The 24812-nt window shown below is 38.2% G+C and overlaps 3 protein-coding genes across 11 annotated transcripts; 2 read left to right on the top strand and 1 right to left on the bottom strand.

Moving 5' to 3' along the window:
• Window positions 1-446: 446 nt before the first annotated feature.
• Window positions 447-9099, top strand: LOC111273777 (uncharacterized). Of its 7 annotated transcripts, XR_002688027.2 has the most exons (11): window positions 551-903; window positions 1331-1474; window positions 1823-2041; window positions 2826-2941; window positions 3469-3583; window positions 3904-4014; window positions 4261-4366; window positions 4558-4687; window positions 5237-5434; window positions 5553-5679; window positions 6258-6397. XR_002688027.2 is itself a non-coding variant. In XM_022855717.2 (10 exons), the coding sequence occupies exons 1-10, from the start codon at window positions 487-489 to the stop codon at window positions 6423-6425; spliced, it is 1317 nt and encodes a 438-aa protein (XP_022711452.1). In that variant the 5' UTR covers window positions 447-486; the 3' UTR covers window positions 6426-9099. The 7 variants fall into 7 exon arrangements, 5 of the variants coding, with proteins under 5 accessions (XP_022711452.1, XP_022711449.1, XP_022711450.1 ...); XM_022855717.2 differs by lacking the exons at window positions 551-903; window positions 5553-5679 and adding an exon at window positions 447-496 and having other exon boundaries at window positions 6258-9099; XR_002688026.2 differs by having other exon boundaries at window positions 5237-5679; window positions 6258-6280.
• Window positions 6592-14857, bottom strand: LOC111273784 (uncharacterized). The gene is made up of 9 exons (XM_022855732.2): window positions 14769-14857; window positions 13993-14356; window positions 12934-13373; window positions 11815-11986; window positions 10601-10758; window positions 9975-10010; window positions 9456-9623; window positions 9238-9321; window positions 6592-6676 (listed from the first exon to the last, which is right to left on the bottom strand). The coding sequence occupies exons 4-8, from the start codon at window positions 11933-11935 to the stop codon at window positions 9280-9282; spliced, it is 525 nt and encodes a 174-aa protein (XP_022711467.1). The 5' UTR covers window positions 11936-11986; window positions 12934-13373; window positions 13993-14356; window positions 14769-14857; the 3' UTR covers window positions 6592-6676; window positions 9238-9279.
• A 784-nt stretch (window positions 14858-15641) lies between these two features.
• Window positions 15642-24532, top strand: LOC111273780 (leucine-rich melanocyte differentiation-associated protein). 3 transcript variants are annotated; one of them, XM_022855722.2, is made up of 6 exons: window positions 15642-15733; window positions 17780-17895; window positions 18176-18306; window positions 20289-20464; window positions 20808-20980; window positions 21779-24532. In XM_022855722.2, exons 2-6 carry the CDS (start codon window positions 17827-17829, stop codon window positions 22022-22024), a joined length of 795 nt encoding a protein of 264 aa, XP_022711457.1. In that variant the 5' UTR covers window positions 15642-15733; window positions 17780-17826; the 3' UTR covers window positions 22025-24532. The 3 variants fall into 3 exon arrangements, with proteins under 3 accessions (XP_022711457.1, XP_022711456.1, XP_022711458.1); XM_022855721.1 differs by lacking the exon at window positions 15642-15733 and adding an exon at window positions 15740-16175; XM_022855723.2 differs by lacking the exon at window positions 15642-15733 and adding an exon at window positions 16277-16539.
• The last annotated feature ends 280 nt before the right edge of the window (window positions 24533-24812 follow it).

The raw sequence follows: 24812 nt of genomic DNA on the forward strand, positions 1-24812 counted from the left end.
TTTGTTTACGAAACGTGACCAGTTATACAGAATAGTTCCCATAGCGCGCCTAACTTAATGTGCTTGTGACGCTTAGCGATGTCAAATTTCAACTTACAACGCCTAGTACTTTCGGTAGAAAGAAGCTCAGTAGAATGTAAGTTGAATGTAAATTCTTAATATCATATTGAGTTTTCACTATGTGTGTTTCACCTTGTGTTTATATTTTTTATTTGAGGGCCGGTACAGACAGACTGGTCAAGTCTATGGGATGTCTCATACATATTTATACATCATCATATTGAGCGGCTTGAATCCCGCAGACAAACGATTTCTCTTCATATATATTTATCTTGTTGCTTTATACTCGAGTTTTTTGAGTTCAAATTTTGGCGGAATACCCTTTCTCTCGAGCCGTACCCTTTCTCATAGAAACAGCGCGGAATTGTACACTATTATTGAGCTGGTAAGGGTGGCCCGAGAGTCAGCTGAACGACAACTCCGTCCATGGTCGCAGGTTATCGAAATATTTTTAAAAACTTTAGTCGAATGTTAGAAGAGGTATTTTCCACCTGGAATAAATAAAATTTATTTTAGTGCCGTGCTGACATTGAAAGAAGTGCTGGTGTTTTACTGCGACAAACGTTTGAGTCTCGAATTTATAAGATTATTCTAATGGTCGCCCTTAACTGCAACTGTGGTCGACTTACCTTGAATTTTTTTATGCTAATTACCAATATGGTTATACTGTAATGCGCGTACATTATAAATCAATCATGCTAAAGTCCTTTTTTAGTACAGCACGACGAACATTTCCAGCAAAAAAATATTTATCTGTAAGAAATTTGTCAACAATTTTTGCACTCTCAACGGGCTACGTAAAGAGTGCGGTAGCAGTTTTCAGAGTATCGGGTCCAAAAGCTAGTAAGTATATGTACGTTCGTGATTTATGTTGCGCATATCGATGTTACAGCGTTGTTTTAATTGCGCAGTACATTTAATACTTTCTTATTTTCAAAGTTTCCATTGCACTGCTTTACAAAGGTGTATTACTTTCAAGTTCCGGCATTTTTATTATTATGCATTTCCTTATTCACACAGGTCGCATACTATATATGACTAGCGAACCTCATACTGACAACTCTTGGTCTTTCTTCCGACAAGAGGCCTGGACACTTAAGCCACTGTATGTATTAGTATTTATATGAATAAGCTGTTGTTATATTGGGGTCTACTGATTGAGTCACATAGCGGACCGGCAGTAGGAAGCGTACGATTTCAAACTTTTTTCCATCTCTCATAATAGAGGATATCGCATTAGTAAAAAGCATTTTTGGCGGTGATATTGCAGTGACAGTTTTGCTTACCATGGGAGGCTTTAAAACCAGACCGGAACATGGGCGCGTCTACGTTCGAACATTACGCCATCCAAAGAGTCATCGGGAAATTGATAAGGCGGTTTTGCTTTGGTTTAGCGCTCCAAACTCATTCACAGGTACGTAAATGAACTGTAATCGATTATGCCTTTAACTGCAGGCCTTCGGATCCGAATCTGCAAAAAAAATACGTTAACCAGTTATCGTTCGCTACTTACATACATTTATAGATATTCGGTTTATGCTAGCTAGCATACACAAGCCACCTACACGTAAAGGAAATTTAATTAAGTCAGCACACTATTCATTTTAATAGTGTTATTCTATATTGCATTGTACACTCGCAAGTTTATGCAGAACTTACCAAGGCCTTTTTTAGGTAGTCACTTACCGTTTCAATGTCAACGTCGATCTCTTACGATTATTTTGCAGTTTTTTTTAATTATTGTTCATAAAAATCGCTTTAGCAGGTGAGGACGTCGTAGAGCTCCAATGCCACGGTAGTTTGGCGGTGATTCGAGCGCTGACATCAGCACTGGCATCACTTGAGGGCCTTCGAGCTGCAGAGCCTGGTGAATTTGCGAGACGGGCGTTCCTCAATAAAAAAATGGATCTCACTGATGTTGAAAGCCTTGCAGACCTCATTGAAGCAGAAACCGATGCCCAGCTTGACCAGGCCATCAGAGGTCATTAATCGAATATTTATATAACTTAATTTAAACGTGAGGTTATGTCAGATGTGCATTTTACAACCTCGAAGTACCATATAAAATTTTACAAAAAAACTACAAAACAAAGAACTTGTAACTGTGTAACTAGACCTGTTAGAAGTTTATCGAGTAAGCTACGCTAAAATGTGCTATCCACTTTTCGGTGCTAGACCGTGTATAAACAACTCAAAGCTTCTTAACGGGTTGGTCTTACGTGGGGAAGCCCGAAAACCCCTATCCATATCTTCAATTAAAACTTTAGGATAATGAGTAGCTTCCAAAAGCTACCTTGTGTCCGAATCTTTATAAATATGAGCAAAACTTCGGTCTGTTATCTTCGTTAACTAGATTACAACACCTCCTACCACTGTCATAATATCTGCTCGGATCTAAATGACCTGCTAACGTATGTAGAGTCATAAGATGAAGCATAGATCTCTTTACAGGTTGAGAATCTTCATTGAGCTTCTTTATACTTTCATTTATACAACATACAGTTTCGCTGCTACTTCAGAAGATGTAAATTAAAGACTGTTGAAAGATTTTTGCGATGCCTTGTATGTTCATGTACGCACTTGTATTAGGAAAATAGAACTCTATAATGCATATATTAGGAGTAGCGGCATATATAGCTGGTGCGAATCGATGGCAGTGAAAGAGGTCGAGCATCACTCACAAAACTTGAAACACGCCATTAATCATGTTTTTATGTTCATCGAATCCTTTACTCTATAACCTAAGTCAGAACTTTGATAGACAGGTCGTGGGCAGTTGGTTTCTGCCTGTGCGCGTTGGATGCAGCAGCTGAAGGCAGCGCGGGCTAATTTCGAAGTTTACATCGACTTTTCAGAAGACCAAGACATATCTCCGAGCACGGTATTCAGATTTTTGGTTCCATCGCGTATGTAATGAATATGTTTATTCGTTATTTATCAAGTCCACTAGCATATAGTCGATAGGAGCATCTACGCGTGCCAGCATAAAGAATATTGTCGATAGATAAAAAGTGTAGGATATCTTTTATGGTTACATGCATATATACAGGCTTCGCATTGTTAAAAAACAGACTATGTATATTGATCTACAGATAAAAATTGTTAACGTACAGGTAGGGGTTGAAGTAAACCACCTTGAAATCCACACCACTTTTAATTGACAATGTTCAGAGTTTTTGATGTTAAAAGTACATATATTTCGCGAACTGTGTCTCTCATAATTTATGCAATGTATGTTTGAGGTTGATCTAATATAAAAGTACTATCTTTTTAGAATCACATATAGAGGGTCGTTTAGAGAAATTTCGCAATAGACTCCGCTAAGGAACCTCAAGCTTAACTCTATATTTTTTTTAATGCCAACTGTAGCAATAGTTCATTGGCTTCTTGGTGCTAAATGTTTTATAGGTTATGTCGCAAGCCAGTTGCGTACTTAAAAAAACCGCGCATGAGATGAGCGAGGCGCTGCGAACGGCTCCTCAGGGGGAGGCTATCCGTACAGGCTTCAAAGTTGCAATAACTGGTACTGAAAGGATTTTATACGATTACGACCTGTGACCGCCCATTACCTGTTAGTGGCTTCTAATATAAAATATACACTTCGAATAACGTTCGTTTTAGTAATCCGATTTGTTATCGGGGACTAGCAAAGATTTCAACCGTATGTACGAAAGCATGCTAACTTGCTCTTGTTTTGGCATCATTTACTAACATTCACGGTTGCCAATGAATAGTTATATTTTATATGAATTACCTTAACTGGGCATATGTTTACAGCTTAGGAAACGCAAAAATAGTTTCTAGGTTTTTAGGGCGCTTTTAAAAGATTAAATCGAATTTTAGGTCGGCCAAATGTTGGAAAATCAACTTTAGTCAATTTGATTTCACGTCAAGAAGCTTCTATTGTAAGTCCTTTCGCCGGTACTACCCGTGATCTAATTCGCGTATCAGTTGGTACGTACGAGTCACACAATCAGATCGTATATTTGGTTTTTCTGATCAATTTTGAATGAGCTACAGATGATTTTGCATGGATTCAGTAGTGCGTTAGAGGTTGATATATTAGTTAAGCTCAGCTTACATTAAGCAACTCACTGGGGAATTTTCGTTCGATTTCATATCGGGCATAGATCGTAGAAAATTGTATACTAAGAAAAAAGTATGGTCAAAAAATTCTCTGTAAAAACTGGAATATTGTAGATCTCGGAGGACTTCCGATTATTCTCTGTGACACGGCCGGAGCCCGGTGGAACTCGCGTGACCCCGTTGAAATCGAAGGCATACGAAGAGCGAGAGACTTCTCCAGGTAGTCTACTTTAAATTAGCCTAGAACAAATAAAAAATACACTTATGAAGATGTGAAAAAAAGAATAGTAAATGGCGTGAAATGAAGAATCCTACAAGAGTTTCATAAAATGTATGAAGTCGAGCGTCATTTATTACGAAAGCTGACCAGGCAGTAGTTTTTTCCTTATGTAACATAAGGTAGACTTTTAGACAGGCCCACCTGAACATCCTGGTGACTGACGACCCTATGTTGGTGCAGGAAGATCACCGCCTTTTATTGAATGAAGGCAGTACAACTCGTGAATCAGACAAGTGCAACAGCATTGTAGTTCTAAACAAAGTAAGTTTCACATTTTTTACTGATGGGTCAACTTGTTTTACTAAGTGACAATACTTCTCACGACGGCATTATTAGGTATCCTATACAGTTATTAGGTATCCTATACAATTACTGCTATCTACATGTGTTTAAAGATGCTTTGCTTGTTCGACATGACAACAATTGTACAAACTGATCCTGAATTAAGGTATAGGTATTAAAATAGGCATGCTATTTTATGAAGACAGATACGCAGTAAATTCGTTACGCTTGATAATTTTACGGGTTCAAGCGAACAGGCACTCTACTCCGGCTGTTTTGTTTTTCAGTATGTGCGTATTTAGTTTGGAGCTAGTCTATATAGTTCTGAGAAACCGCTAAGTAACTGTGAGGGTAACTTTAAACTTTAAAAACTATCCAGCACAATATAAAGGTGCCTGTCTCAGACCGATACACACACAAAGGGTTGTAACGTTGGCGTCACAGTGTACTGAAAAATCATGTTCAATTTACGGCGGCGATTATAGCTAATCTATTTGAATTAAATCGCATTGGTATTAAAATTTGCAGGTGGATCTTTTCACAAATTTCGACCTACTAAAACGTACTGTTCCGGATTTAAACTTAGTGGATTATGCAGTCTCCTGTCATAGCGGTCAGGGAGTAGGCAACCTAATCGAAGGTATTGTCACCCGGCTTGCAGATCGCTTTGCTGTACACGACACGCCTGCTCTCGTGGTCAGGGAACGACAGAGGAACTTGATCCAAGTACGGAAGGAGCTTTTGTGCAGCTCTTAGACGCGAGTTCCAAATTCATATTGTTCGTTGCGGGTCTTAATATGGGATTACGGAAAATGCTATTATTTTACGGATTCTTACATTCTAGCGGACACAGCGATAAGGTCAACTGCCAATATTTTGCATAAGATCAAAGACACTTATGAGGAAAACGTCAATCAAGCGCCGATTGCACTCAGCTCCCACGCAGCGCATCTTCCTTGTGGCATCACAAAGTACTTTCGTTTTGACTTTTGTTTCATTGAGTTATTCTTTACGGACGCTTTTTTTTGTTCTAAAATATCTTTACTAAAGTTTTGCACCGTTTATTATTGTGCTCGTAATTAAATAGGCACGGTATAATTGACATGAACATCTATTTGGTGTAGAGATCTGCCCCTCCAAGCATCTGTATACAGCTGCCGTACACATGCCGCAATCTGCATGTTTTGTTTTTCAAAAGGGAACTGACTTTATATTAACTGAAGCGACAACCTATAACGGCGGACAGACAGCAACTTTTCCCTCACTCGAACATTGTTGTTTCGAAGATATTCTTGCAAGGCTATTATTTAGTAGTTAATTTTTCGGACAACGGTATTTCTAGAGTTGAAGAGTAGAACATTATTTTATGCTCTTATTATTATTGCCTATTGGGAAGTATAACTGCACTTAGTCACGGTGCAAACTGTTCACTTCTATGTTGACATTACTGTTGAATAATAGAACAGAGAACGAATTCGCATAGTAACTTACGGTCCTCGTGGATGTGTCGTTTATCCTAGTTTTTACAGTTGTGTGTGGCATATTTCAGGAGGCACTAGAAAATATACAGCGATGCCTGGAGGACGCGTCAGGCGACGCGGCAATATCTGCTGAGTATCTCCGACGTGCAATGGTTGCTTTAGGACGAATTTCTGGAACAGTCGGTGCGGAAGAGATTCTTGATACAATATTTAGTCAGTTCTGCATTGGCAAATAAAGGCGGTGTGTCCTGCTTATTCTAAGTACGAATAGAATCGTCCACATCGACCCTTATAATATAAGGGAAGACATTTTTTATCTTAACGGTATTAATCGAATTGTTACATTTGAATAATTTAAGATAAAAAAAACTGTGCTTCGTGCTTCGATAAAAGGTCGCAGTTCTTTATAAAGGTGAAGATGGAGTTTGTCTGTATCTGCTGTGCGTCAGCATCAACGTTTTAGTCGTCATGCGTCTTCTGAAAGAGGCTGATCAAAGATATAATTACAACGATTAGTGATATTTCCAAAGTCTCCTATTTTGATTTTCGCTGGATACACAGAACGCTGCATGGAATATATAGTCATTTATATTGTTCTATTTAATTAAAATGCATGTTTACTCCAATGATGATAAGCATTTACCACTGGGAAATCATCGCACTTCAGTAGGTGATGCGAGGCAATTCATTATTAGGCCATTTCTACAAATCGTTACAAACGACTAACAAAGGGACGAAATAGGAGAACCTATTGCACACAATGTCTGTTGACATATTTTGTATCCTAGTTGGTCGAAAACCAATTGTATTTCTTGGCAATATTGCCTGGAAATTTCGAAGATTATTAGATTGAATATTGAGAATGGCCCAAAGAGCTATTTGATTGAAACATTGTTAAAATGTGTTCTACAGCGGAGGCCCGCCAAGGGAACTAAACTCATGGTGTCACGTCTGCCTCGCGGCGCGATTTATAAAACGTATACTCGTAGTATATGTCTTACGAATTAGCTTCTGTGCATGCGCTTGTTGAAATATGGAAAGAAAATTGGGAGAGATATTAGGATATCGAGCAGAGTTTAGAATTGCTATTGTCTCACCGTTGAAAAGACTGATACATCTCGATAGAAAAAAAACAATGTGGCGCATTTAAAAACCAATATACACGATGCCGTTCATTTGACTTGGCATCTTTTGTCATTGTCTATCGTTCACTACCTACATTCGCGACGGGAATAACGATGGCTTCGAGACAGGGACTCTTAATACACAATAAGTCTGTTAACAATCGTACGGGTGCCAAGTATCACGCTTAATCTTATGGTATCATAGATTATAATTAGTATATAATAAAACTCAATTAAACGTCACGACAAATAAATGCATTCGTTTAGTGAGATCTGTATGAGCTTTTCATAATCTCATCAAAAATAGTTCACGAAGACCTTGCGTGCGCGTCCTTTCCCATTAAGTAAATTAATTCTCTGCCTTATTAATCTTCGGTTAAATATAGCATTCTGACGTACAGTTCTTGACTTGAATCCTAACACTCTTAAACCCTTAGGATAAGTCGAATTTCATCACAGCTTTAAATACTTTATTAATCACTTTCGCATACGGGTCTTGTACGAGATTATTTGTGAGTATTTTGGGATTTATTAAATTGAGGCCCGTTACTGAGTACGAGGCTTATACGACAAACTGTTTTTGCTGCTGTAGTTCTATGATATATATATATATATATATATATATATATACTATATTTCGAACGTGCTACACAATGTGTGAAGACTACGCGAAAGTTATTAAATAATGGAAAGGTGGAGCTGTATGAGAAGACAACTGCTTCTTTGTTGAAGTTATGGTAAAGAAGAAGAAGGAGAAAAACAACAGTCGCAGTTTCGCTTATTTCAAATTTCTATTTTCCATAAAACGGTAAGCTGTATACAATTTTGGTTATGTTATTCCAGCCGAATGCCATCGATGCTAATCTTAAGAGAAATTAGAAGAACTGAGTACGATAAGAGCACAGCTCAGCTTAATATGAGGAACGCAAATATATGTAAACTTAAACTAAGGCAGTATATTATTATAGCCGTTGCGGAAAATAACGTTGACGATTGTTTTGACATAACACATCGTTTGGAAAACAATACATCATCGACACAGACACCGATAATGAGCATCGATAAGAAGTTGCCATGAATAACTATTTGTACTAGAATCATGCTTAACTACAGGTTTCAGCACATTCAAACATGCTGTTATTATCATCCTGGCTGTATACATACATGCTGTCATTTTGGACTTTGTAAACGTTGATTGGTGAATAAATTTCATAAAAAAAAAGAAAGTAACGTTCAGCTTCGAGTGTAGTTAAGTAAAAGATATCGTCAAGAAAATAACTTGTTGCCGTTCGAAAGAGATACATCTTAATTTCTTGTATTTTATCTGGTAGCGTTGTATGTTTACGGTAGCGGATCCATCTGACAACTGTATTTTGAAAGAATCTAAAATTCATAGATATACATTTTCTACTGCTAGCTTTGAATAAAGCTGCTTTGCTTTGCTTTTGGAAAAAAATCGGCCACCTGCGAACACAGCTGTGAAAAGCCTTTCCAACGACAATATGAATAGCTTGTTCGATCTGTATTCCTATTTAGCTTTCCAGTTTGCATTTTCTTAGCTGGGAATAATGTAGCATACCGACCTATTGGTGAGTTTCAGTTGAAGCAACGGCTAGCTAATTAGATTCTAAATCCATTTGCATAGCTCGTTCAGAAAGAAATGCGACAGTCTCAGGCGCAAACAGGAAGTCTATTGTAGAATTGCTCAGACTAGTCGATTGCACTGGCCAACATTGAGACTCCTCGCTCTTGAAGCGTTCACTGTTGAACTTGATAAAATTACTAACGACATCAGGTTACAAAGCGTGCAGGAGAACCTCGTTTTGCTATTCCAAAGAGAATACCAAACGAAATTTTTTCACCGTTGTACAAGCGGTTTAGTTAGATTGAATTCGTCAAGAACGCGTACGTTGGCAACACATACGGTCAAAATAAAGTAGATTTCAGAGGTAGCGAAGCTCGCCGTTCATTCGTCGCCGACTATGGCGCTGCAGAGCGTCCTGACATACTGAAAATAAGATTAGGAATTAAAACGGTTATTTCATAGCGTAAACAGCCAATGATTTTACCTCGCAAGAAAAAAACACTACCAATTATCATTCATTTACGTGAATTGGATACGAAAATCTCCTTTTAACTTACATCCATTGTTTTTTGTTGAGCGCAAATCATTCCCTCAGCTCCTGATATCTGACATACGCATTCAGCGTACTTTTGTAGTACTGCAACGGCTATCGGCGGAGCCGCTGCCATCTTTACCGTTATGAACTCCTTCAGTTTCGTCAGATTGCATTTCTTATCAGAATCCATCTAATTTTACAATCCGAAACAATTTTAATATTTTTATATAACTAAAATTAACCGCTCCAAAAGATATCAAAACAGTAATGTCGCTCATAGTGGAAATATCCCGTTTCGATTTTGACTGAAAAGCGTGTTCAGTAGTGAGATCGTCCGAAGGAAACCTTTACACAGAGCATGCTAAATGACTTTCCACCTTCTGCAAAACTATGTATCGCGACCCATTCCAGTTAAAACTACTGGAAGAATATCGAAATGGAACTTGACTATGAGCTATGTAGCTTGCTGAGTGCGTTCTCCAAGAATATATACAAATTCAAATACATAAAAGTAAACTTAGTCTACGTCTGCTACACTTACCATGTTCGTCTTCTCCATATAACATTTGATCAGCTCCTGCCAATTAGAAACGCAGGTTATCTTCTCAGTTATCATACCGCTGTTGAATTGAGCAACAGGTTATTTTATTTTATCTGTAAGATACATTTCGCTTTGTTCGAGCTCATTGACAAGCATTCAGTCAGCCTCTATAACGTAATACAATTGTTAGTAGGCAATGTTAACTTTCCCAATTTGAAACTTTAACCAGCATTGCCGATTAGGATAGGCAAGTCTTCCAAGCTCTATTGAAAACTCCCTTTACGTCTCGTCTTTCTTCCTTTGATAATTCGCAGCTTTCTATAGTAAGCTAGCACTTTTTTGATCGGAAGTCGCAGCTTGTCTACAAATAATTTTGATACCCGAGGCCCTATTCTGTTCTATTATATATATATATACAATAGGCTCTGTTAAAAGAAGAAAGCTACGTTATGCTAAATAGGCATCTATCTTTAAGTGACGAGCAAGTATTTTCTTTCGACTCATTACTTGACCCGCGACGCTTGCTGTAGTTAAAGTTAACTAATCAATACGACATGCAAGATTTCTGAATTATCTCATTATCGACGACTATTGATTTTTATGCTATACCCAACAGGGTCCCGTACCGTTACAGTTTCATTGTCATGCTGACCCAGACACTGCTCGACGACAGGGCGATCCTCAGCGGGTGAAAACGAGTACGCCATCGAAACGAGAATGGTGCCAAGTTGGTGAACATTGAAGCCATTCATGTACAAGGAAAGAACCTTCGACATGTGGAACTCTTCAATGTAAGAGAAACCCATTGTTATAATAGTAAGATGAGATCGTTGAGAGTGGGTTCATATCGGCGAGTTCGGTTACGAAGCGTCAAAACGCCGTGTTTCACATCGACGAAAGATCACTACGTCTTCTTTGAAGCTATTCATTCGCTAAATGTAGCAAATTACCTTTATAACTATAAAATAATATTGCCGTCGAATAAGCTTTTGCCATCGTAAACGTTTCTTTCTACTAATTTTTCCTAGTATTTGATGAGAAACAAAATTTACCTTTTCACGCCTTCATAAAAATAAACAGCATATTCAATACTAAAGGAACTTTATGGGACAGCATATAAAAGTTGATCGCCTTACAACCGGCTGAACACAAAGGCCTGGAAAATGGCTCAGATTTATCGAAAGTAGAAAGAAGACGTTAAAAATTAGCACAAGATAACAAACATACTAAACATACATATTAAAAAAAAAAAAAAAAAACATTGGAAATATCATAATTTTTTTCGTACTGTTCGTCTAACTGTGCATATGCGTATTGATGTTCAGTAATTCTACTCTAGTTTCAAAAGCTGGGTATCCTAACGAGCAAACTGATTTAAAGGACGTTTTAATCAGCTGTTTTCGAAAAAATTCATTTTTAATTAGAAGTTTGGTGGAGTGGCTGGTCTGGCGACCGGCTATTGTGATATGTTATGTTATTTTTTATTTGAATATAATTTTATCTAATCAAGTCAGAAAGATGCTAGAAGGCTAGTACATTCACTTCAGAGTCCGAGCTCAGAGTAAAACTTAGACCGGACGGTAAAAATTTAATACAATGTAAACGAAGGATTTTTTTGTTCGAACGTAATGCTGAAGGAAGTTTTTTACAAAAAAAAAAATGGTAGTTCTCATAGAGCTTAAAGATGAGCCAGACTTCGGCTACGAACAGCCATCATAAGCGGTTTGCTTAAACAGCCCGCGGTTCTTAACATTTAGGTAAATCAACAAGCATTTCGCTAACAAACGATTTCGTTAGAACTAAATAAATTAGCTCAGGTCTTAAACTATATAATACGTACTGTATTGGTCCATGTTGACGGTTTCGGAGAATCCAAATTGAGCCTCTAAGGTTATTCCGAGAAGAATAACAATTATATATGGCAGGCCAGAATTGCGTTGAAACCAGGGAGGAATCATCATAACGATGTCTAACGAGAGTGCTTGGTAATCAAATCCGTTGAATGTTTCAGCCTACGCAAATGGTAACAATAGTCATAATAAGTTATACTAGTTATATATATATATATATATAAAACTGTAGTACGTTATTTTTAATACACTTGTTGCATACTATTAATGTTACAGGCGCATACTACGACAATCCGAACATAGTATCTAGAGTAAGATGTACAAATTTTACTGTTAACTGTATGAAAGGACTTGCATCAACGACCGCAGAAAAAGAAAACGATTTATCCTCGAGAGAATACCAGTCGCAGGATACAATTATTCAGATTTCGAGAAGGTCTTACCCCGATTTGATAAACTATTACCGCGGAGAGTTCATATACTGCCTAGCAAGCAGTTACCGCAGAAGCAACCAAACAACAACTCTTCAAAACACAGACGGACGGCCTCATAGACTTTCATCTTAAACCCTACGCTCTGCTCTCCAAAATACTGCACATTCGCAGCTAGCCTAATTAATGTACATGACACAAGTGTATATGTTTCGCTTCTTTAGTCCGACCCGAACACATTGAACAAGAAACCCGGCCTGTTCTTTCATAGGCATCATCTATACGAAAAGCACTTTGCCGGAACCTGTCGACACCAGTACTCTCGCTAAACGCCTATGTCCTTCGACCGAAAATCGGTATAAGGCTGCCACTGGACTTTAAACATCTCAGCCTCATCTTATCACATTCGGTGAAATTACTCGATAACGCCTTACCACACCATAAGCTCATAATAAAACAGAAATGAGCGATTTATTACTACATATCGGTACTATCAGTCATCTAATACTCAAGAGATTCAGGGTTCAAGGCCATGTTGGATTGTAGCTTATTATCGAAGATTTTTTTATTGCAGTTGTTCTGGTAACGGCGATAGAAATTTTGGTATCGTTACTAGGGCTTACGTCTAGATAAATCAAGTTAACTTTGAGGCCAATGTTGTCTGTCTTCAAAACTTACTTCTTTGTAAAGGCGATCGTGTATAGTCGACTTTCAGCGCAGCTCGAAGAACTTCGCGTCCGATACTAAGGTCTGATGAAGTGTCTTGACCACTTTGTCTAAGTGTTTGTTTTCAAGCGGCTGCCTTTCCACGAATAAGTGAATCTGATAGTATAAATTTTGATGGTTCACTTAGATACGGGCATTTAGATATTACGTAGGAAGTTTGAGGTTATTCTGAGTCGACGGATTGATATTTAAGCGTGTAAGATTGATTCTGCTAGTGGTCTCAGCCGGTTTTGCGTACGGTATTGTGTGTTTTGATTCACGAGTATAGCGTGCAATTAGAGTTAACGATTGGCTCATCTCGTTGCTCGTCTGGTACAATTAAACACACGTAAATGTCTTGGCTAGCTGAAACTTCCGGACCTTTGAAGGTCGACGTCATTTTGTATGTTCACCTGAAGCAGATAAGGGTTGACACAGGGAGTGTGATAATAATAACAGTATCAGTCTAAAAGCGTTTAAGAAATAAACTGCGATGTGTGAACAATAACATCGAGGTACCATTCCATTTAAAAACTACTTTCTGTTGAAAACGTAACGATGTCTTTTCGTTTCGTCTGTTCAGCTGAAAAAATAGGTGGGCTTTACACAAAATCACACCGCCGATAGCCAAATAAAAGGATAGCGCCATAGTTCAATAGCCATGATCCCATGAACATGGCTTACTTTCTTCGCACCTAAATCATTCAAAAGAACTCCAAAGCATGTTTAGGATAATTTTTTCACAAAGCGCCCAACCAGAAGCGTTTTTCTTTGAAATAACAGAAAACTAAAATCATTTTTTAGAAAAAAAAAAAAAAAAAGCACTATTTATCGTTTATGTTCCATAGAATATGGATGTAGATATTAGATACTGATAGCCTCCAGCCCTATAAAAGAAGACGTTACATTAGGTTATATACAAATAGCAGTTAGATAATGATAATATTTCCAAAGAGTATGAATTACGTATACTCGAGGATACTGTCAAGACAATAGAAACTGCACAAATTAAATAATTGTGACTATACATACCAGATGCGCGTGCTCTTGTCTCTCATAGGGTGTAATTGATACCTATTCGTCGACAGATCCGTGAGGTATCCAGGTTCAAGCCTAAATAGTGAGACAGTTTGTCCCTAAATAAATAAAAGCATCAATAAAGAAGACGCTGGTAGATGGAGTATTAACGATCCCTTCTTGTGCTTGATCGTCCATGACAGCTGCTTGAATTAGCTCTGTTTAACGGTGCCAATGGGTTGTCATGGGACGGGCAGTTCAAAACTACAGTCATGGGACAGCCAATTTCCTTGGCAAGCAAGTGGTTCCCGTTTGGAGCTATGCCTTCCTATGATACAAATTGCGAGTTTTCCTGACAAAGGGTATCGGTCCATCTCGACTAAAATGGAAATAGCCAGCATTTTAGTAAGAACAATTCATAGCACACTTAACTAGATCTTCCTTTTGCATGCAAGAGTCTATCGTTAGTGATGCTAACTTCCGCTGTGTTCGTGTAGAGAGTTTTCTAGAGTGACTTGTCAGAGCACTAAGGGCGTTGAATAGTTTTACAAAATGGGTGTATTCTAAATTGAAATGATCTGGCTTTCCATATACTTCTTAGACGGAACATATTATAATGGTTGCACGGGCCGTTTTTGACGACTGTCCTGACTCATATTCTGCTGTATATAGAATACGCTAACCGTACTCCAGTGTTTCAATGATTCACTGACGTACAAATCAGTCGGTATTAGATGCTCGATATATCCGGTATCGCATGCAATGGACATTATTATTATTGACAGCTTAACTGTTTAGAAGAGCAGCATCATATTAGAACAGCTCCGTGTACATCCAGCACGGGCTCTCCACGCAGTAACGTTTCTTGGATTCAAAAGCATTCAACTGCGGATCAAATAAACTACCTGGAAGTGTTCAAGATGACAAGATTTAAGTTACTATCACTTTTAAGGACTGTAGTTGGGTCAAATGAAGAGCGGATGTCAAGTAAAAGCAACAAAACGAAAAAATTTATTTCGTATCCGCTTGTTTTAAATGAATAGATTAGCGTTGCTTGCCAACATCAGGGAGACAGTTTTAATCGGCGAATAGTTTTTAACAGATTCTTTTTTTGGGAACTCTTATTACTACAAGTATAATCCCCTTTGAATTTTCTTTCATCGAAATATAGCGTAAAGTAAAAAATCTTCCGTCTTCGAGGTGCATTTAGTCCTAACTATTAGTCCTAAATAATGATCTTGTTCCGTGTCAAGTTGACGTTCTTAAAATTGAATGCAATATCCTAGTTTCCACGGAGAAACCTTTAACAGAGAGAAGAAGGAGACATACGCTTTTGTTATAATCGATATTCTTAATCACTGTCGTATCTTTTGCTTATCATAATCATTGTCATTACCAGCAGTAATTATTTTTTGACATGTTATCGTTGTTGCTCTGAACCGAGAATTTTTAGGCAGTCTCCTTACCATCTATGCGTGCGTAAAAGCGTTCCCCTTCGACAACAAAAAAGATCTCGCCATTGCTGTGCATTTATTTTCAGCTGTACTATCTCTTTGCTCTTTGTACGATCTGTCGAAGGATTTTGGTAAACGGAGACGAGAGTTTACCGAGAGCTGGCGACGGTTGTGTGATCGTCAATTGGCTGGATTTCCACGAGCCAGCGTCTGCATAACGAGATCGCGATACGGCAAGAAATCTCCCCGACACCGGCGGGGTAGTTACTACGTGTGGCCGTATTAGTCGAGCTTCAGCTGTGGTAAGTAGAGTACTGCCGTCACGTCTCACATACCTCTCCATTTGCTATTGGCAATACATATATATTATGTGATGTGTATAGAAATGAGCGGGCTACAAACTGATGCACGCTCGTGATGATGGACCCAAAGATAGTGAAAGTTACTGCGCAACGGAACAAGTGCCTACTTACGGGCACTGTGTGAAAAAGCACATGGTTACAACGTGAAAGGATCTAAACGACAACTATCAGCTGGAAGCATAATCCGAGTGGTGTTTGTTAAGTGCAAATCTCAACTGAGACACACATGCAGGCCCAGCAAACGCGTCACATAGACTGGGTCAAAACATTGATACTGATAACGTAGGATACCTAAGAAGTGTTCGCCACACGCGGGCGCTGTTTTTGTCGTTAGTGTCTAAAATTAGTTGTGAACCACTACAGATATATCAAACAACTGATGGTAAGAAAATTCTTTCCAAAACGAAGTCAAAATAAAAGAACAGAGGCCTTGAATCTGCCAGTTATATCTGTTGTGACGCTTGTTAACTATCGGCCAGATAGAGATAGTATTGCTTTTGTTTGTTAGGCTATTTTGTCATTCCTCAGTGAAAGCATGCCTATCTGCTCCATTAAAAGGACATCAGTTTAGTTTACCGCCGCATGATCTTAGATAGTTAGAATTTAGTGTTTATTGATTTAATCACGCCCAACATGCAGTATAATCTTGAAATTATGCTTCAAAATATTAACTTCATTGGAGTTGGGTGTAGACCCATTGTATTTAAATATAGACGATTAAACGCAACTCTACAATTGAGAATAAGGTAAATCGCAGTTAGATAGAAAGCATTTTGCAAGATATAGGCTTATTATGGCTAAATTAAAAATATCAAGTAAAGAGTTATGAAGAACGTTATGAACTAAAACGAGCTTTATCGATGTTTATCGTTAGTTCTCCTGAAAAACCTCCCAAAAAAAAATCAACCAAAACCCAACATAATCTAATGTTGCATCTTGATTAATTTAGAAAAGACCATCGCACGACCTACTTCGTGAATTTCTGAAAGCCTATTTAGCAAAAAATATCTCAAGGTTATCGAAAACAGCAACAAAACTTTTTTTTTTTTAATTTGATTAAAATTTAATTTTTTTCTTAGTTTTATAGTTCATAAAAATTCAAAAAATTTAAACATTTTTTAATTTAGAATTTAAGTTATTATTGTTATTGTTGTTGTTTAAATGTTCGATTTGATAGCATCTCTGCGGCAGGTTAAATTGCTTATTATTTAAATATGAAAATTTTTGTATAACACATTACTTGAGTATAGGAAAGATTGGTCATGTTTATGTTATTGAGCTAAAAAAATGTCCCTGCTAATTAATGATAGATGACGTAGAAGACATTATGATACCAGTTGCAGAACATTGCTTCTGATGCAAGAAAATACGCTTGCAATCAGTATGTAATTTTTTGCTTTCAATCAATAGATTTTCAATTCCTTTATACCGGTCTTTAAAGACGGCCAAATATAAAATTTATTTGATATCGCAGCTTATTCTTAGTCTTCGGTAAGTTCAGTTCAGCTTAAGCAAAAGTTGATTCGTTTAGAAAAAGAAAGAGCTTTTGCAAACTAGTAGTGGGAGTAGAGGCGACTTCTGATAACTATGAGTGGTTAATGTTTAATCAAACATAAGCTATATGAGAACTTGAAGGACATCGGTAAAAAAAATCTCTATGTTATCTTAGGTAGTTATCATTCTTCATATGGAAGTGATGAAATATAAACATCTTGAAAAACAACGTTTGATCTAGATTTGAGATATTAGACATACATACGTACTTAGTTAAGTAATAACCTGCCAATAAAGGCCCGTCTAAATTTTTCTTTTGAATTAAATTATTATAAAATATTTGATTGTCTAATGTGGATTTCCAAGATCCGCTCCTCTTCTGCGGCGTGTCCTGTTCTTCTTTAGAGGCTGTTTCAAACATTTATTCTAACTAAATTGAAAAAATAACCACAATTAATTAAAGAACGAGAACATTTTTTTGTTGACTTGCAGACATCTAAAGGTAGCGAGTTCAAATCCGAAAAATCACCGCGGACACAATGGACATCGAGTATGCCACTTTAGGAGCTTCTGCTGCAAGTAATGCTGGCGCCTCTGAAGGAACCGAGGTAGCAAAACGCTTCTGTAAATATTCAAACCTTATTCATTGAGAAAAAATCAGGTAAATTAAATAAAATTAATTAAAGCACAGATAGTGCTTTGAATTTTTCATTGTACATGCGAAATCCAAATTCACTGTTACACAGGGGTATGTTATTGAAGACGGAATGTGTTTTTTTAGAATAATCCTCAAACAGCTACGCTTACAATAAACAGTTCAAAATGCCGTTTATTTATGACTAATGTAAGAGATCTATACATTTAAATATGATGGAAAATCTGCTGTAGGTGAGGTTGGTTGACCGTGAAGTGCAACGCCTACCAGACTGGGTTCTGCATAAGTTTGCGCTGTCAGCGGAAACGCTTGATCTTTCGTGGAACTCTATCACGACGTTAGTGGGCCTCGATGCTCTTGTCAGGTATAACGATCATCCTACATTTGGCGATAAAAAATACCAAAGGGATGTTCTAAGATTAAGCAGGCTTCGAAATAGTATTGATCGTCATATATGTCTTTGAAAAATAAATAAATCACTAAAAAACACAATCTTGTCTCGAAAGAGTTGGATCTTTGGCGTCTCACAGAATGGTCAAGATTATATCCCGGAAGTCAGGCAGAGTTTTACTATTCACCCCACAGTCATCTAAGCCGATTACAAATGTCTTGAAATATAAAATGCATTAACATACGTATGCTGTGTTAAAAAAGGGGACCACAGCCGATCTTTTTCTACTTGGTGTCCCTGAGAGATTTAAACTAAGCGACCACACTAAGTGGAACCTGGCGCTCTGATGAGTAATGTCGTCGTCGTGGCGTCCCATGATAAGTGCGCGTTACAGACAATAAAGAGATTAAACTCCGTGCAGCATGGCAACAAATTTACGGGATAGCTTCAATATGAGGGTAAAAGCTTACCTTGTCAAGTAGCTGGCACAGCACGTGTGGCGCAACATTTTAGCGTAGGATAAGTTGATCTGTATATATGCTATCGCGTTCTCCGCGATAAAGGACAGGCTGACATGCAAGGAGGACGGGGATCGTAACGCTCCAGTGGGCGCTTGAGCACTCCCACACAGGTTCGGCAGGAGAATACACCCACCCGTAAAGAAATTGTGAGCAGATATATCCACGTTCGAAAGGAGAAAACCCAATGAAAGAGGTAGGGCCCGATAGTAGGTGGATTTTAAAAGGAAGCGATAGATGTCATTCTATTTCGGACTCAGCAGAAAGACTAGGAGGGCGCCATGATCAGCCAGCCTCGTTTCCAAGAATTATTTAGCAGCGGCCAACGGTTAACTCCCATGAAGGAGTTTAGTAACGCACACCATATTAGAAATTCGAAAGAATATAAACAGAAAGAGTGCTGCGCCGCATGTCTCAGATCGTGTTATTTCGTGAGTGTTTACAGCGAAACCACTACACGCACAAGAATTCGAAACGTTAGTCCATGTGTACTTATGTACACTGTAGTATCAGAATTGGTACTTCCCTACTTGTGCCCCTTTTAAATAGATAAACAGGTATATCGATTAACACATTATTTAAAAAAGGCGGTTGTCTATGTTGATGTCGGAATCGCCTGTTTTGTGAAATGCGATGATAGCTCTCCAGAACTGTTGACCCAAAAGCTGGAATCTTATAGGCCAAGAAAGTTTTTGTTATAGGAAGTGTAGAGCGAAAGTATTCAGTAAAATAAAATCTCAGCATGCAACACAAAGTATGACACAAATGCTTAAGGCGTAAACATAACAGATACGTGCATTTGAAAGACTGTCAAAGCTAAATAGCTTTTAAACACCGTATTGCCGTGGCAGGAACGGAAAAGGCGTCACGTACAGGAATCCCAACTCACGGCAGATGAGACAAAACTGCCATTGACTGGATAACAGGAAAAGAAAAAATAAACATTGGCTTACCAAATTCAATATAATGTATACCATTATATAAGACAGAGAGCGAAGCGCTCACACTACAACCGGAAGAGCATTCGTGTACGCGGTACCACCCTGGCACGTGGTGAAGCCTTAGCGTATTGTATTAAATACTATTTGGGTCTTTGAATACACTAGAAACTTGGGACTTTACTTTACTTTACTAGAACGCTAAACTAATTCATCGACCAAATAGTCGAACGTGTACAACATACATAATCAACGAGCAAATGAATGCTCGTGTTAGCAAACGGCCGATGGTCTCAAGCATCACTTAACGCAGTTTAAAACGCCTCTTTAACAGTTCAAGGCTTTCTCAGCAATCGTTGATTAGATTTAATGAGTGAACGTCGCAAACACTATTAATAATAAAGTTGATCATGGAATGAAAATTACAGATTTCAGTGAGCTAAATTCCTGCTAACAGCTGATCAGTGATATAACACCGCAGTGTTCATTTTCATTACAGACTCCGTCACTTAATTCTGGACAATAATAGCCTTCGTGACCCATTCGTGATAGAAGCTTGTTCAGGCCCGTTTCTGGAGACACTTTCTATTAACAAAAACCTCTTCGACGACCTCAAATCACTTATTGAAGCTATTCGGCAGGCGTTCCCGAGAATCAGACATCTCAGCGTACTAGGTGCGTTCATAGATTATCAGTCATCTAACAGACTATCAAAGGAACATAGGCAAATCAAACATATAACAATATAACACCTAGAATGAAACGCTTAGCTTCGTCAGTCAATAACAGGCGCATGTGTATATATACACCTATAAGGATTTATTAGGAATGTTGGTTTTAGTGATCGTATATTGTTCTATGTATTCTATGGACTCTGACCACAGCTATTATATGTAGGAAGAAGTGGCGCATATGCATAAAATAGACAAGATCGAATAGAAAATCCGCTTCACTCCAATGTGCTACATTCACAGCCAAATTTCCTAGATAAAATATAGCGAATCACCATCTTCCGCAGGCAACCCGTGCTGTCCGGATCAACTGACGCATCCTCGCGAGGTCGACGGTGACGACTACGCGCGTTATCGTCTCTACGTTATCTCTCAATTATCATTTCTCGAGTTTCTTGATTGTACCGAGGTTACTATACAGGAAAGAAAAAAGGCGAGACAAATTGGAAGATATCAAATAGTACGTAGACAACAGCCTTTACCGTAAAACATAGCCAATGTGTATTTGAAATTAACATCAGTTAAAGATTCGAGTAATACTGGAGAGTGCTATAAATGAAGTACGCCCGTAAAAGATCATCGTCACCCGGTCGATTCGACCCGATCGTATGAGAAGCATCATAGCTAAACGAAACACCAACCATAGCATCACGGGAATCATAAAAGAGGGAGCGTCATAGAAAATACGCACGAATTGCAGGCGAAGTCCCGACGTAGGCATTCACTCGTTGATACATACTCGGCAGGCAGTCTTCTATAATTACGATTGCAGTAATATTTAACATGCCTCCTTTAGGTCACATGTGGATCAAAATTAGTCCGTACGTGTAGCGGTACATGCTGTGGTGGCTGGGGTTTTCAACTGCGATCGGCACATATTAGGGTGTACTCGACGAAATGACCACATATGTGTACGAGCCATATCAAGAAATTAAAAATGAGCAGAGCATTGTCATCATCTTTGATCAGCCTGTGTACGGGTGTACCTAGTTAGCGTTGCGACACCATTAGTCGTATAGAATGACAACGCACGTTCTACAAATAGCTATTTCCATATCGTTCTGCTTCACCAACCTATCACCAGCTTTTTAACTTTTACACTGAACTTCTGTCTGCGTTCGTGTTTGTCGATATGATATATGGGAAGTGTAACGAGATTTGCGCTTTTTTATTGAGACTAGCAACTTTAAATTTCTAAAAATCTAAAAATTTAACGATATCCATCATATATGTATGTGATGTTTTGCTGCGGTTTTAGGTAGCACGGCCCCATCTTGGACGGTACCGTCCGCCAGCTGAAGATCAAATCCCTCGGGGTCTACACTCCCTACCTCATCAGAACGACGACACCGATGGTTCCTCCGATGAAAGGAATACTAATGATACCGGTCGAGATCAAGGACAACAGTCCTCACAACGTAGATCAGCATTTGGAACTCGCAGGTACCAGTACGTTGGAAATCATTCAGAAGGCAACCGATTCATTCGAGACAAGCAACTCTAAGCAATCAAATATTTTGGCGACGGCGCTAATCAAAGTGTCACCATTATGAAATTGCTTTTGCTCGGTATGCCGAAAAGTCTTGACATACCTATCAGTTACCATTCGTGGAACTCTCTGATGAATCTCTGTTATGTCTATGTGGGTCTGATAGACTGGTCGATTTTAGAGAGTTTGTATGTGTGCCACAATGCACTTCGGTACATTACTTCTACTCTTATGCACGCCGTCCGTACTTTAACGATTTTTATATAAACGCTGAGTCCTTACGAAGTAAATTGGCTATTATAATTAGTGTGGCAGACTCTTCTTCACATTTATACCGGACGGAATGATTTAATCTTAAAAGTTCATTGTTATCAAATTGACCACTAAAGTGAAATAGGGTCGTATATGTACTTGTACAGATAACCGTATTGCACTAAAATTATTGGCAAAAAGGGCTCGTGAAATCGAAGATCGAAAATGCCCACATTGTCCTTCCTTTATAAAATGTATACCACTGTTTACATACAAATTCCAAGCTCTATTTAGAACAGACATTGAATGAAAATCGTATAATCATTCTTTAATCTTTTTAAAAAAAAAAAGTAAAAAAACTATAGCATCCCTCGTGAGCTGGTCGGAATACAGTTGCTGACTAAATTATAATTCGCCTACACAAGAAATGGACTTTGCAGGTAGGCCTCTTTCCGAAGAATAAGCAACTACCGAAGCAACAACAGTGTTCCATATCCTAAGTAGGACACACAGGTTGCTTTGGTCATATTCTGTTTTCGAATTAGGGCGCGGAAAGGCATTTGTACTCGACGAAAGCCATGAAAAAGCAGCTCTCTAGATTTATGAACGTACGATGCGTATTCCTGTTTTTTTACATTTTTTTTTTTAATTATTCGTACGATTTTGCAAAAATTGCTAAAATCTAGAACCGAACCGGAAAGCGCTTTCGTGGTTGCTATGCATGGAAGCATCACCAATATAAATCATGTTAATTATTTAGAATGTATCTAATATGATTTAATAATATACCACTTGTAAGTCTCATCTACTTTTTCATACCCAATTTAGGTAGCAAAATTAATACGGCTTTCCTATGACAACTCCTTTAACCGGGTCAATGAAAAGAGAACAAAAATTTGCAGGAACAAATGGGAGAATCGAACCTGCTCGGATTAACCAAAAAGGTCCTGGCAGTAGAATGGCAATGGTAGAAATGGCAATAGAATAGCCGTTATGGATCTAGAATTTAAATTTTCTGAGATGGCGGCATACGTAACTGTTGTTGAGGAGAAATTATCTGGTCGGAATAAATTATTTTTTTTGTGTGCAAAACAATGAGGCTACGATGGTGATTGTTATTTCGGATCGCATTAAATAGACATCAGTAATCTTTGGCTGTTCATTATAAAAGGATGACTGAAAATAGATATTTTTTTTTCGCAGTAATGACTTTGCTTTTTTTTAAGGTTCATGTTCACCTTATGGAGGAAAGAGCTAGCTTTTTCTGATATTTGATGATAGCTCATTCACGATCTATTTTGCAATTTTTTCGAAACTCAAGGTATGGGTACTAATTAACTGAGACCTATAGAATTGATTAGGAAGGGTTACAGACGATCAGCAGGTAGCGGAAAAAATCAATATTTCATTGCAAATTCTGTGACAATATTAAATTACACCGAAAGTATCACTAGAGAAAATTCAGCAAAACGAAATTGACAATGACTGATATAATAGATAATTTAGATTTTTGACCTATAGCTAGTTTCTCTTTACCCACCACCTTAACGCTTTAAGACATATAATACTCTTCATATGGCACTAAACGAAGCTGTATGCTATTTTTTTCGGGAAGACAAAGCCTCCGGTTCGTTTCCATGCGTAACGATTTAGTTGGCGAAAGTTATGCCTGTAATCATTGCCAAGCCTATTGTGGCCAATGAGAGGACAGTTGGTAACCCGCAACAGGACATGTGAGAAACAAATGTATGGAAATAGCTTTTATAGCAGGCACAACCCATTTCGAATCAATCGTCGGCAACAAGAGAAGAAGAAGAAGAAGCAAACTTGTTACCTAATGACAACGAAATGCACATCGACACCAGACAACTCCCCAGGTTCGACAAACGTCTTATTTTACAAAAGATCTTTGCTAAGGACCGATCGTAAAGAGGATACCTGTTTGTCATCTCAGCCATGAGGCTCAGTTCCATTAGTGATATTCGGATAGTTTCATGGATGGCACAGCTACACCACACAGTATAATTTTTCGTGTTACAGAATAAGCCGATAACCAATAAATTCGTTTTGTCAAACCTGGGGTGGGGAAAAAAGGCGCTGGCCTAGTACGAATTTAGCAATATTAATGTATACTTGAAATTAAACAAATTGTTGCATCCGATGAAAGCGAAGGTAAATATTAACAAATCGAAACGCCGTCCATTTGCACTAGTTGCCTATAAAACACTGAATAAATATAGACACTTGGGTATATGGGGCCCAGTTTGTTGAGTCAGATCGTCTGTTCTTAGCTATGATAGCAACCTGTTTGCAATTATTTATGCAGCTGGGATAGAATATGTAGAATTTATTCTTTTCTTATAGTCTAGCCACCAAAGGAAGCTTACTGCCAGAACCCCATCAAATGACTATGCAATAGGCACGACAGGCTGCTTTTTTCGAAACCAGGTTTATTATAATCCTGAGAAATTAGTAAATAACTCTAAAGTAAACGGATTACACAATTGACTTCATTCGCTGAATTGAGGCGAGGCTTATTCACAATGAAGCG

Source organism: Varroa jacobsoni, unplaced genomic scaffold, assembly GCF_002532875.2.
Source record: "Varroa jacobsoni isolate VJ856 unplaced genomic scaffold, vjacob_1.0 scaffold_226, whole genome shotgun sequence".
Lineage (NCBI taxonomy): Eukaryota > Metazoa > Arthropoda > Arachnida > Mesostigmata > Varroidae > Varroa > Varroa jacobsoni.

Excerpts from the sequence above, each read along its gene's own strand:
- LOC111273784 (XM_022855732.2), bottom strand. The coding sequence starts at position 11,935 with ATGATGATTCCTCCCTGGTTTCAACGCAATTCTGGCCTGCCATATATA. Across the intron at positions 9,624-9,974 it reads ATATGGAGAAGACGAACATG|ATGGATTCTGATAAGAAATG; the intron begins GTAAGTGTAGCA and ends TTGTAAAATTAG. Across the intron at positions 9,322-9,455 it reads CTCAACAAAAAACAATGGAT|TATGTCAGGACGCTCTGCAG; the intron begins GTAAGTTAAAAG and ends TCTTATTTTCAG.
- LOC111273780 (XM_022855722.2), top strand. The coding sequence starts at position 17,827 with ATGGACATCGAGTATGCCACTTTAGGAGCTTCTGCTGCAAGTAATGCT. Across the intron at positions 20,465-20,807 it reads CAGACATCTCAGCGTACTAG|GCAACCCGTGCTGTCCGGAT; the intron begins GTGCGTTCATAG and ends CATCTTCCGCAG. Across the intron at positions 20,981-21,778 it reads AAATTGGAAGATATCAAATA|GTAGCACGGCCCCATCTTGG; the intron begins GTACGTAGACAA and ends CTGCGGTTTTAG.
- LOC111273777 (XM_022855714.2), top strand. The coding sequence starts at position 732 with ATGCGCGTACATTATAAATCAATCATGCTAAAGTCCTTTTTTAGTACA. Across the intron at positions 2,042-2,825 it reads GCTTGACCAGGCCATCAGAG|GTCGTGGGCAGTTGGTTTCT; the intron begins GTCATTAATCGA and ends TTTGATAGACAG. Across the intron at positions 4,688-5,236 it reads GCATTGTAGTTCTAAACAAA|GTGGATCTTTTCACAAATTT; the intron begins GTAAGTTTCACA and ends TAAAATTTGCAG.